The sequence below is a fragment of the Ammospiza nelsoni genome, chromosome 7 (genome assembly GCF_027579445.1).
Source record: "Ammospiza nelsoni isolate bAmmNel1 chromosome 7, bAmmNel1.pri, whole genome shotgun sequence".
NCBI classification, from domain to species: Eukaryota; Metazoa; Chordata; class Aves; order Passeriformes; family Passerellidae; genus Ammospiza; species Ammospiza nelsoni.
The window spans coordinates 33,532,129-33,544,697 of NC_080639.1; the positions used below are offsets into that span (position 1 = coordinate 33,532,129).

The 12,569-nt window shown below is 36.5% G+C and overlaps 1 protein-coding gene across 1 annotated transcript in view; it reads right to left on the reverse strand.

Moving 5' to 3' along the window:
- ZRANB3 (zinc finger RANBP2-type containing 3) overlaps positions 1-12,569 on the reverse strand; it is a 39,848-nt gene that overhangs the window by 21,046 nt on the left and 6,233 nt on the right. The window contains exon 3 of the mRNA XM_059475529.1: positions 1,767-1,785. Within this exon, the coding sequence (XP_059331512.1) occupies positions 1,767-1,785 (19 nt within the window). The remainder of the gene's footprint in view (positions 1-1,766; positions 1,786-12,569) is intronic.

Here is a 12,569-nt window from a genome sequence, read left to right on the forward strand (position 1 = left end):
TTTGCTGCTACCTAGCTACTCCCAGCAGTGAGACATAAAACAACTTACATGTCCAGTATTGAGTCTAAATGGACTGACTTAATGATGTAATAAAGAGATTGCCCAAGTACAAAAGAAAACAATGAATTTTTCTACTATTACTAGAAAGAAAATAACAGGAAAGCTACAGTGATACTCAGTTTTCATTCAAAATTGCCAAGTTTTCATTAAAATTTTCCTGCAAGTTTTTCCCTTGTGTCACCAGCAGTTTTTAGGTTATCTGAAAATAACTCCAAGTGAAAACAAACAACAAAAAAAAAAGACTAATTTTTAGTTTGCTGCCATGGCTGTGCCCTAATTCAGGCTGTGCAGGCCCTGGTGACACTGGGTTGAAATGAATATGGAATAAAAGCAAGGCTTTTACCATCAGCACACCCAGGGCTGGATGCAGATCCCACAGAGCTGATCAGCAGCTAGGTAACAATGAGAGAGACTAGAAAAACTGGAGAAAATATTATGGTCTTGGGTTTTGATATAAACCCATTTTTCTCCAGCATGGAAATGGATGACACTGAAATTTTAGGGGAAAAATTTTGTCTGTCCCCACTCTGAGAAGAAATAGAAACATATTTGGATATCACCTTTCTAAAAATGCTGGTTTTATCTTACTTTAATTCTTACATAGTTACACAATCCAGGGATATGTACAGTAATTCTCTGACCTTGAGTTTTCCTCCATAATTTCTTCTTACATACAAGCTCACAATACTGATATTTAATTTTACCAACATTTTCTTATTTAGAGATAGGACAAAAAGCACAGGATACACACCAGTGCACAATATTCCTCCAGTGCCACACCTATTGTCATTACAAAATATACAACTTTTATTTTGGAATAAATGTATCTTCCAGGACTTTTTATTGCTAACATAATTATGCACAGCTCATTTTCTAGTTCAAGGCTGGAAATAAACTGTTTTAATAAAAAAATAGCTACTGCTGATATTTTGATTTTTCCCAAGCTTCCCTTTTTCTCTTCCCCTGAATACTTTTGTATTCTCCACAGCTCCCAGATATTTTGCATTCTATGCCAGGATAGTTTATCTCCAGATGTAATGAGATTTTTATAGTATGAGGAGATGCTTAAATCCCAATAATCCATCTCCCTCTCCCTCCTAGTGTGTCAAGAAAACCCAAATTAGAATTGTGAGACTACAGCAATTCTCTTTTTCAGAAAGGTTTTGTACTGACAATACTTCAAGAACATTATTACAAAAATATTTTATCTGGGGGAAGAAATGCTGGACTCAGATTTCCTTGATAAGGAATACAACATATATTTTTAAATGTATGGATACAATAAATTTTACTATTACTACTTGATGAGAGCACTTAAAAAAATTCATCTTTGGAAACCATATCTGTTAAAAATCTTTTTGGGCCAGGAATGTCTAATAATGCACTAAAAATAGCTCACTATGCAATTATAAAGCACTTAAAAAAAATCAACTGAGTCAGTGTTTTTAAAATGTAACAGTACAGGAGATTTAACCTACAATTAAAAGTAACCTTTTAAGTTTTCTCAAGGATTCTTCTAAACTTATGTCAGGTTCCAATTTTTCCCTCACTTAGGTATTTTCAGGATATCTGCTGACTATCACACAAATTAGGATTCTTTTATTACCAGCCTTTCTGCCCACAACTCTCAAACAAAAAAGTCACATCTGCACCAAGTGCATTAACACCAGAAAAGACAGTGTTAGAGGAACAGGAACATCACTCACCTCATCAGCAATCATACACCTAAAGAGGAAACAAAAAAGGGGAGGAAAAGCAGAAATTAATACAAAATATAATACATAAACTAATACTTACAAATTGTTTACTATAAATTAAAATTCTGGATTTACAGAACCAATGAAAGGAAAAAAAGGTGACTTCATTCCTCCAGATATCACCTACAAAAAATGAATTTGGTATGAACTGAAAGTAAGTCCAAGAATTCTTCCAAATATGTTTGCTGGCATTACTGCAGAACTTGCAATTACAAAACTGAATTTCTGCCTAGGTCCAGGGATGGATTAATTGTAATCATAAGAGACACTTCCAAGGCAAGAAGAGTATCTTCAATTTTCTTTTGTCTTTCAGAAACAGCAACACTTCTGTGCTTCATGATTAAGGATTATTTGTATTTTAGATTGATTTCAAAAATGTGCTTTCCTGAGCTGTCACATTTGTTTTGAAATAGAAGCAGACACTCCCTCTTCCCCACCAATTGTACCAGTTAAAGTATTAGAAAATGAATTTGATTCTTTGCCCATTTTGGAGTCACTTGGCAAAGCCACTCTGTGTAAAGACAATGACAACTCTGAGTCCCCAGTCATAAATAGTAAATTCTGTTCAGCATATTTACATTTTGTAAACATTAAATGCCATTTTTTACATGAATTTCTTAAAGGTATTTTAACCATTCTGGGATTCTATATGTACCTTTGCACTGTGTAACTCAAATATAGCACTCCTTCCAGGAAAAAATTGGAAAGATCTTCCAGGTCTTAGTGTCTTTAAAAAAATTTAACTCAACAAGATAAAAACATTCTGTATTTTGATCCAGAAAAATCTTTCCAAGTAATACAGAACTGCTTTTTTAGTGGTAGCTACTCTGGAGTTAGTGGAGCTGGCCAAAAATGATAAAATGTTTGATATTTTCAGAACCACAGCATAATGCTGTTTGCTCACTGCCTGCCAGTATAAATTCCTGTGGCTACTAATTTCTGCAGTTTCATTCAACTGAGGTAAAAAATTGATTTAAATTAATTCTTACACAACTCCATTTTTATAAGCAACAAACTATCTATTTGCAATTGCTTTGCAACTTCCCCGCCCCAGCTGTTAGGGATGGAGCAAAGAAAACATAGGAAGAAAATAAAACAAAACAAAGGCCCAAGTCTGCACAGATTTACAAAGGAATAAAAAGGCAGGGAGACAATTATTTTTAGTGGCAACTCATGATTGTGAGACCTTAATGTCTGTGATTTGCAGCTGGGCAAAGACATTTATTTGCAGACAACTAACACACAATTCTAATTTAAAAATAATGTCAGTTTTTGCTCAAAGACTTTTTTTTCCATTCAATACTCATTGATAATTGCTTGAACTGAGGTTTACAAAACAAGTCTTTCTTTTTTGCAGATTCTTGGAGGCCAACTGCTTTCAGTACATTAATCATGTTTTTAAAAAACAGTTTGAGGCCTGAAATCAATTGGAATGCACAATAACCTACTGTTGCAGTAGAACTCCTTACACAAATGCAGCAAATGAGTAAGGCTACAACTAACAGCCACAGAGCACAGACAGCTCAAGAATAAACCACACACCTCCTTCAACAATAAAGATAATTTATTGTAGGAATATCAGAGCTGAAGTACAAATATAGCAATAACCAAGCTGCATCTGGTAGCAAGAAAATGTGGTAAAGAGGACAGGAATAAAAGTATTCCTTGCCAACTTCTGCTGCAAATACAGTATTTCTCAGCAAATCAATTTAAATTTTAGTAGAATTGCATAAATAGTGAAATGTTAATTATGCCAGTTCAGACAATAAGAAAATGTGAGAATAGGTAGGATTCTGTTGCACTACTCTTTGGCACAGGTGAACTATTTGGATGCTCTGTCTTCCCTTCAGGATAACAAGCAAAAATGAAGAAATTCAGAGTGATTTACAAATGGCTCTGACAATTAGAAACTGAATAGCAAATAAAAAATCACCCACTTTAAAAGCATGTCAACCACAGGAACATCTTTTCCATAGAGCTAGATTTCTTCATCAGAGTGAAATGTAGCCACCTAAACATTGATGACTTTATCTGATGACAAATAAGAAATGGTTCTGCTTTCCTTTTTGCACTCATTTTCAGGCTGTACTCATAAAATCTTTGCTGCTATAGAGTATCTCCTGTTTTCAATGTCTATTAACTTCCACTGATTATGTCCTTAAGTTAAATTTCTTATGTAGCAGCAACAAAGTTGATGACTTTCAAATATTTATAGAAACTCATCAATTTGTTGCTGGTAAATGAAGGAAAGTACAAAGTAGCTGTCATCATAATAATAACAATAATAATTTACCCATAATAACTCTGCAAACAGAGGTTACATTAAGTGATCAACAGAGTTTTATCTTCCTCATTTCTGCAGCACCAATAGAAACAGAGCCACAGAAACACCCCTATGCTTAAAGCTGGGGATCTCTGGTGATATATTTACTTTGAGAAGTATTCACTCTCTTCTCCTGCCCAATGATGAAATTGCTTTGTCATAAGTAGTTGGGGTTTTCTTCCTGTACTTGCAATCCAGCCAATTTTCAGCATTTCAAATTTGACCAGACACATCATAGCTTGAGATCAATCAAGTGCACTAAATTGGTTTTAAAGCTCCAGTTAGAGTTATCTGAATGTGTAAAGTCCCCTGTGATTACACAGTTAGTGACATGAATCACTGCTTGGATCCACACTGCTCAGACTCAAATTCCTGAAGTGCTACAGTTTTTAAATTGCTAATTTGTGCCAACTAATTAACATTATTGACACACTTGACAAAATTTTAACATGGCATACAAGATTGAGTTTGTGATACAGGTAGGAGTTAATGGAAGTGGAAATGGAGGATATTCAACTTATTTTATGACATGATGCATTTTAAAGCATTCATCTATGTAGCTTTCATAGTTTTAATACAAGAATTCTAAAGATGTCTGCCTAATGTAGTTACAAAACATAAGAAGTCCAAATTATTTTCATTGGATTCTGGGGCAATGAAAAACACCTTATAGAGGACAGGAAATAATGAAATGTCTCCAGTTTATAATCACAACAATTAGATTTGAAGTGTAAAGAACTTTCCTATCTCTATAGCCCACATCACACAGAACTTACAAGATACCTAATAGCTAGTTGCACCAAGCTGCTAAAAAGCAATACTTTACATAATCTTAAAAATATGCAGCCTCTATTTAAAACAAACTTCAGTATGTTCTACATTACTGCAGTCAGACAAGCTGCCAACATGGACATAAAGGTTCCATGCTGTCAAAAGCAGAAGAAACAGATCTTCAGCTACATTGAAGGGACAAATATGTATTTTTGTTTCATATATTTTGACTGCAAGAAGACAGACTTCTTGTTCTCTGAAGTTCAATTAGTCATTTCCTCTCAACTGGTAGTTACCCAATCTGAGCTTCATCATTCATGTCCCATCTGTTCATATGACACCTTAATAATAGCTCTATCCAAGAATATAAATCAGAGCTATGATACACAGATTCATATCCTGTTAGAAGCTCAACCCACATGGTCAAAAGTTTCAGAAAAGCATGGAAAAAAGGAATTTGAGATGTCTCAGTTGCACTTGCTCTCAGCAGCAAAGTCCAACCATGCAAAAAGCACCAGTCAATGGCAAATTCTTTCAGATTCTTTTGCATTTAATCTTTAAATGTTTCCCTTCTTCAGAGTGAATCCTGTGAAACCACAGGGTTCACTCTGAAGAAGGGAAACATTTAAAGATAAAGTTTGAATCTCTGTCCATTCATCAAGGCAATCTATTTTTTCCTAGCAGAAAGCAGCAGAATCTCATTGGGATGCACTGCACATGCTGCTACAACCTTGCTACTATTCATAGTAGGGTTAGCAATGGCCTCCAGACACAGCAGGATCTTTCACAAACAGAAGGGAAACATCATTTGGGCCTCCACCAGACTGTAACAGCCCCAGCATGTTGAGGTGTATTAGCCTGAAAATAAAAGTACATTTTTCTTCTATCAAGCAAACACAAAGAGCTTTGAGTGAGGATGTACCTGGTGAGTGAACATGCCTGCAGAGAGCAAGGTCTGCTGTGCTGGTGCAGCTCAGGTGCACACAAAACCTTACTGCTGCTCACTGAAGAGAACAAATGCAAGCACCTGAGGCTGTACACAAACCCCAGCTTTCTTCTGCATGGAGAGAATCCATAATTGAAGGGACCACCCAAAGCTGGATGAGTCAGAACCCCAAAACCAGACCTTCAGCACTATCAGAATAGGCTTGGTTGGTACTTGATACCTTGTAAAGGTACCAAGCACCAGGCAAAGGTGCATTTATACATTCTAACTGCAGCAAACCTTGGAGAGAAACCTGCAACAAGCAAAAAAACAGGTGAAGGAGCTAAGAAAGAAAGCCAAAACTCCTGACAGAGCCCTCTGAAAGCTCTATCAGGAAAGCTCTGCCTCTAAAAGGACAGAAAAAATAATTTTTCAAACCTCAAAAAACACAGAAAGAGTTCCTGGTTGTGTTGATGTCAAGAAGATTGGAATCAGCTTTGCAAAGCAGAAGGACAAGCAGATCTTTAAAATTTTATGCAGATGAGTTCACTGGAGAAACAGAAGGAAACTGAGGCCAAGCTCATGTGGCATATGCCATAGAGACATACAAAAATAGTCTGCATCAGAAGGTTAATGCTAACACAGTTTTATAAAATGAGTTTCAGGGAAGAACAAACATTTAAATGAAAATAATTTCAATTTCTGGGTTCCATTTGGGTCACCCCTTTTGAAATGTCAGCACTATTAACCATGCAAACAATACAGCTAAAGTTTCTTCTATTAGTTATGGCTACTGCAGTAAGGTATTTTTGTAAAGAGAAATAATCTCATTTTGAACCTTGCTCTTGGAGGAATATTGATTAACACCACACTGGAATTAAGGTCTCTACAACCAAGGATCCTACCAAGTCAAAAACCTGATGTTAGAGCTTTCTTGTAAATATAGAAATATTTAGATAGTATCTTCTCTAGAAAGTTGTGCTTCATTACCTGGTAGACTAAAAACTAAAGGGGTACAGCAATCCAATACATCTGTTCCTTGCTTGGAAGGATAATTTAACTTCTTGACTGATTTTCAGCAGCTATTTATCCAGGAAAAACCACTAAGAACTGCAGGTAGCTTTTTCAGAACAAACTCCTTCCTTTTTAAATGCATTTTCCAAGGCAAACAGTGAAAGCTGTAGCACTTCATTTTTTAAAACACTGAAAAAATTTGTTACTACTCAAGCAAATTAAAGCTGTTTTTTGTTAATGCAGGCTTTGGAACATGCTGTACAGAGGAAGCTTGAGTCTTTCTTTCACTGGTGTGGGTGTCCTGATATTCTTGGGATTCTCACCTACTCATGTGAGTCAGTTTTATATAACACTACAACATATAATTTACCTCCTACTCACAAGCCAACACTTCAGCACTAACATCTCAACCAAGGGTTATTTAAGGAATTTGAACTTAGAACATTTTTATATAAAACTGCGCAAGCAACCATTACATTTGTGTGTCAGTAATCACAGCACGCAGTCCTAAAACTGGAACAAAAGAGCTGACTCCCTTGCAACAACAATCAAGGGTGTTGCAGCAAAAATAATGCTCCAAAAGATGTAAGATAAATCTTCCCCTTGCTTCTGAACTACACTAGGTATTTAAAAAAGCCCTAAGTGATAAAACCCCAACCTCTGATTTAACATAAGATGCACTAAATTGCCACATCTGCATTGCTAATGATTCTGAAAAGGAGTGTAGAGGAGAATCATTGTGCTGTTTTATGCTTTTCTCCAACACTCCACATGTAACTGAAAAACCCACCTAAAATGCTTTATTAGTATTTGAAAGCTCTCAGGCCACGTGTTCTGGTATTTTAGCTTTGGCAAAGATGTGTGAAATAACACATAACAAAGTGGTCAAGTTGAAGGTGAAGCCCAGAACTGCAATAGGTTTTTAGAACATATTAATGGAACTGTTAGGTTAGAAAAACTAAACTTCCAGCCAAGAAGACACCCAACAGTGACACTGAAAACTCCTCATCTATTCAGTCACTGGCTTCAGAGACAAATGAGCTCAGCAGCTGACTCAGTGCAAGAAAACAGAGTAACTTCAACTCCTGATTTTCAGCTCCTGATAATCGAGGCTGCAAATGTTAACCTTGCTGTTAACTGGCATCACTGAAATACCTGGGAGCAGCAGAGAAGCTTCCTTAGTGTGCAGTCTACTGGCTTTCAATGAAATGCAGATATTTATCACTACCTTCCCTATAAACTCTGCATTCCCTGGTGAGCTGGGACACTTTTCCCTTGTGCCTGTGCTCCTCCTCTCCTTCCAACTCGCATTAAGTCAGTCAGAATGTGACTCTTTTAGGACCTTATTTCTATTCACTCTCATTAAAGTGACTTGTCTCACACTCAGAACTGCTCCCTCCCCTTTGTGCTCTCCTGGTGCTGTGGTTAAACACCAACTTCTCATCATGGATTCCCACACTGCAAACCTTCCCTGCACACAGCTAACACCAATTCATTTCCCCTTTCCCCTCCCTCCATCACTGTTGACAACCTACTACCCACACTTGTAATCTTTATCTCACTTGGTTCTCCTCTTCCATTCTAACAAATTGTGCCCTGCATTTCTAAAATCTGCATTTTCTTCTCTATTCCTGCTGCTACAAGTCCACATTTAAACCCAGGTAAATCCTTTTATTTCCACCACTGGGTTTTTTTTCTGTTCTTAAGTCTTCTTTTTCTCTTTTTCACCCCACATAGCTCCTCTCCTGAATTATATCCTAGATTCACTTACTGACAATGCATTTTTTGTTCTATTTGAATTGCTTCCCAGTTCCTCCAGCATCACTTCCAAACAAGCTTCCCTGGCTATGAAAGCTGTGCAGAATTTGGCTCAGTCTCTCATTCATACTTCCTGCATCTGAACCTCATTCTGTGAGCTAGCATCTTCATTTATTCATCCCTCTCTTCCTTGGCACTCCTCAAATGTGAGATGTACTCTGAATCATTACAAACCAACGTCTTAAAAAAATGAAATCTTTCTTCAGCCCTCAGAGCTGAAATGCATTAACTGTTTGATCCTCTCCATATTCACTAAATAGCAATCCCCTTCTTGTTCCCCAAAGATTACTTCTGTGCTTTGTTCTCTAAGACTGGAGATAACTGCTCACCTGTTATAATGCAGGTTTAAGGACCCACATTTATCAGAAAATTGGAATAATTTAATACATCTGAGTTGCTGAATATATTGGAATAAAAGATTATTTCTTTCTTACTCTAGCAAGGGACTTATGCCTTGTTTCAAATAGCTCTTTCAGGCTATCTAACTATAAAGCACTGAGACTAGAGACAGAATTAAAAAAAAGTTACAATTATTTTTCTTCCCATCTGATCTCTGATCTCAAGCTCTACAAATAATGGAGACTTGTTGCTGGCACTTGATCTGCAAGCCACCAGATACAAACTAAAATGTAATATTTAAGAAAATACTCATAGACATGTTAAAAAAAGTGAAGGTAATTTCTTTTTCTAACACGCAAATTTATGTATTTTGGCTTTTATTGAAGTCAGTGTAACTGGAAAAAATTCAACAGTAGTCTGTAAAATATTTTTGTAAATGTTCCTTTAAATCATGCAGCAGATTCTGAAAAAAAAAAATTAGACAATGGTAAAAAGCAGATTGGTCTTGCATTTAATCACAACATTGACTTGCAGAAACCTATGACATTTCAAACAAAGGACAGAAAAATTAGATATAGATGTAGATATTTAGATATCAGTAAGAGATATATAGACATGCAACTAGGCTTAGTGCTTCCAAATAGAATTGAAAGACAAATCTATTCTCTTATTCATAGCTACTATCAAAGATAAGAAACTGAAGAATAGAAACACACTGAAAGAGCAAATCAATCAGTAATCACAGATCAAAAATAGCAAAGGTAAAAGCAAAGTAAAACAAGCTCTGCTAACTTAAAAAGGCAATACAAGACAGAAAGCAACAATTGCATTGTACAGAAGGAGAAAGAAAGATTAATGGAGAACATAAAACCCAGAAGCAAACTCAGTAATGATGACAAAAATAAGAGTGAAAGTGAAAAGTAGTTATAGAAAAGTGTAAGACAAAAGTGCCTACTGCTCTAGCAGAAACTACAATGTGCATGGCAGTGCATGGACTGAACATATTTTCTCTTATTTCCAAAATCCAAAACTATAGCTTCCTTAGACACCCAACTCAAATGGAAATTATACCTTTCATACTACTCAATGGATAATACATCCTAGAAAGTTAAAGAAATTTGTGTAGAAATTTGCATAAGAATTGAAATAGGACTTATATCAGAAATTCCTCACCCTACCAAGGGCTGTGCCTGGGAATTGCAAACATTTCTATCTGCTTCCTGCCCAAGGGCTGCCAATTCTGTGCTCCAGCTGCTAAAGCCTCAGCAGACTGTAATGCTGTGCCTTTCTACTGAAGAATCTTTCAGCTGTGCTCATAAACTTCAAGGAAATTATAATTTGAACCTTTGGTTTTCTGGTCTACTTTGAAGATAGGAGAGGGAGAATGAATTTCTACAAAAACTTGTAATTTTTGAAGTAATAGTCTGGTTTAATTAGCAAAGAGTTAACTAACTAAGTACTCCTCCTCCTGTGTAGCTTGCTAGGGATCACAGACACAGTCAATGGGAAAAGCACTATTTTGAAGGGTAGGCAACTGACTCAACATTATAACAGAGGACATTCACACTTTATTCTCTAATGATTTCACTGCCATAATTGTTCTCTGTAGCCCATTACCCAAAAAAAATTAAACACTATAAAACTTTTTCTTGCTCTTGATAGGAACTGTCTAACAAAACAATTGTCCTTCCATTAAAACTGATGCATTAAAACTTCTGTTCTTAGTGGCAGATGTGAACTCTGCAACATCCTGATATTGCCATCCATGGTCATTTTCTTTTTTCATGTCTAACAGCATTAGGCCAGCATGTATGGGAAATTAAAAATCACATGCTCCTGAATATATAAGTTAATGTATTACCTCTCAAACTTCCAGAGGAAACAAGATCACCCCAGTAAAACAGTTTGAGCATACAATTATGGAACTGCTTGTTTCATTGGTGGTAAACATCTCCAAGTCTTCTTTTGCATTCAGCTTAAACAAATTGTTCTGCCAACATGCCTAGAAAGAAATAGATCTGTGTGTCTGAAGGCATCTTTTACAGATACCATCTACAAGACAAGCAATGCTAAATAAGGATGCTTGCAAATCACATGCTGACAGTTTTTATTACAAAACTTGATAAAGCATTTAGTGATATCCAGTAGCATAAGAGATAAATTTCAAACAACAGCATGCCTCTTTTACAGAGTATTCAGGTGAACAAATTGTTTGTATTACTAGACAGACATCACACACTTCTGTAAAGAGAGAATATAAAACAAGAATAGATTGCAAAAAGAACTGTGACTTTCCAAGTATGACATTAGTGAACAGCAGCAGTACAAATCAGCAATATTCAAAGAGAGATGTGAGCTCAAATGAGATTGAACACCATCCTTATCAACACTATCAAGTCACTTGCCCATGTATCTCTGTATCTTGGATATTTTACCCAAGCTTCCACCACTTTTTCCAGAGCATTGTGCTTCAACACTGCCACCTCTTCACTAACACCTGGTGACCCCTCAGCTCTACCCTGAGTTCTTAGGAAATGGGGATTTGTCCACATCTCCCCAACCACGACTAAGAAGCAGCAGAGAGCAGAGAATTGCTCACTTCCACTTCCCAACAGCACACACACATCCCACCCCAACAACCCTCAGTACTTCCTGAGCCTGTTGCTAACAGGCCACATTCCTGAAAGGGACCGGTTGGTTGGTTTTTATTTCAGATACAGTTTAAAGCACACACAAAGAAATAAATACATATTATTGCTGTTTTTAAAAGTAACTTACACCCTCACTGAAAGAAAATCACAAAAATGAAATGGTCTTCATGGCTGTAAGTTGTGTGCACCCAGTTTTTCTGCACATGAAGTTTGAGGCTACAAACAACCACTATAAATTGTATCCATCCCTAGGCAGCCATTCCAAAGTGCATGTCTGAAGAATAATCTCTAGGAAGGAATAAGCAGCCAGTCAGTTATGCACCTTTAAGGCATGTTCTGAGATAAAAGGTGTGTTAGCTTATGTTGAAGTACACACTGTCTTGTTGGCTCTAGAACTGTCATTTCCTAGAAAAGTGTTAGGCAATCTCTGTTAGATGAGATAATGCCTTTGGAGCATCTACTGGAAAAGCCTTTGATTCATTTTCCAATGAATCAAAAATACAAACCACAACAGCATATTTATTTTATGCTTTGGGAAGAGACAAGGGAATTAATAGCTCACTCCCAGCCCCTTTCATGCAAAAATAAGAGTTTGTTCTAATAATAAGTCCCTTTTCATGCTGGGTTCTTGTCTGATCTAAGATGATATTAATTGAATCTCTTCAGCCAACACTTGCTCTACAGCAGCTTCCTACCAGTACAGCAAAGCATGGATTGAGTGATGCCTGTGAAGGGAGAGCATAGCCTGGGGGAAGGAGAATGATGGGCAGAGATGCACATATTGCTCACTTCAAGTCCTGTGCTTATATATTTTTTAAAATTAGAAAAGACACTTCTACAGAAAATATACCACTGGGAATACTGAAAGAAGGTTTAAATCATTATGGAGTACACAAAAGGGAAAGACTTCT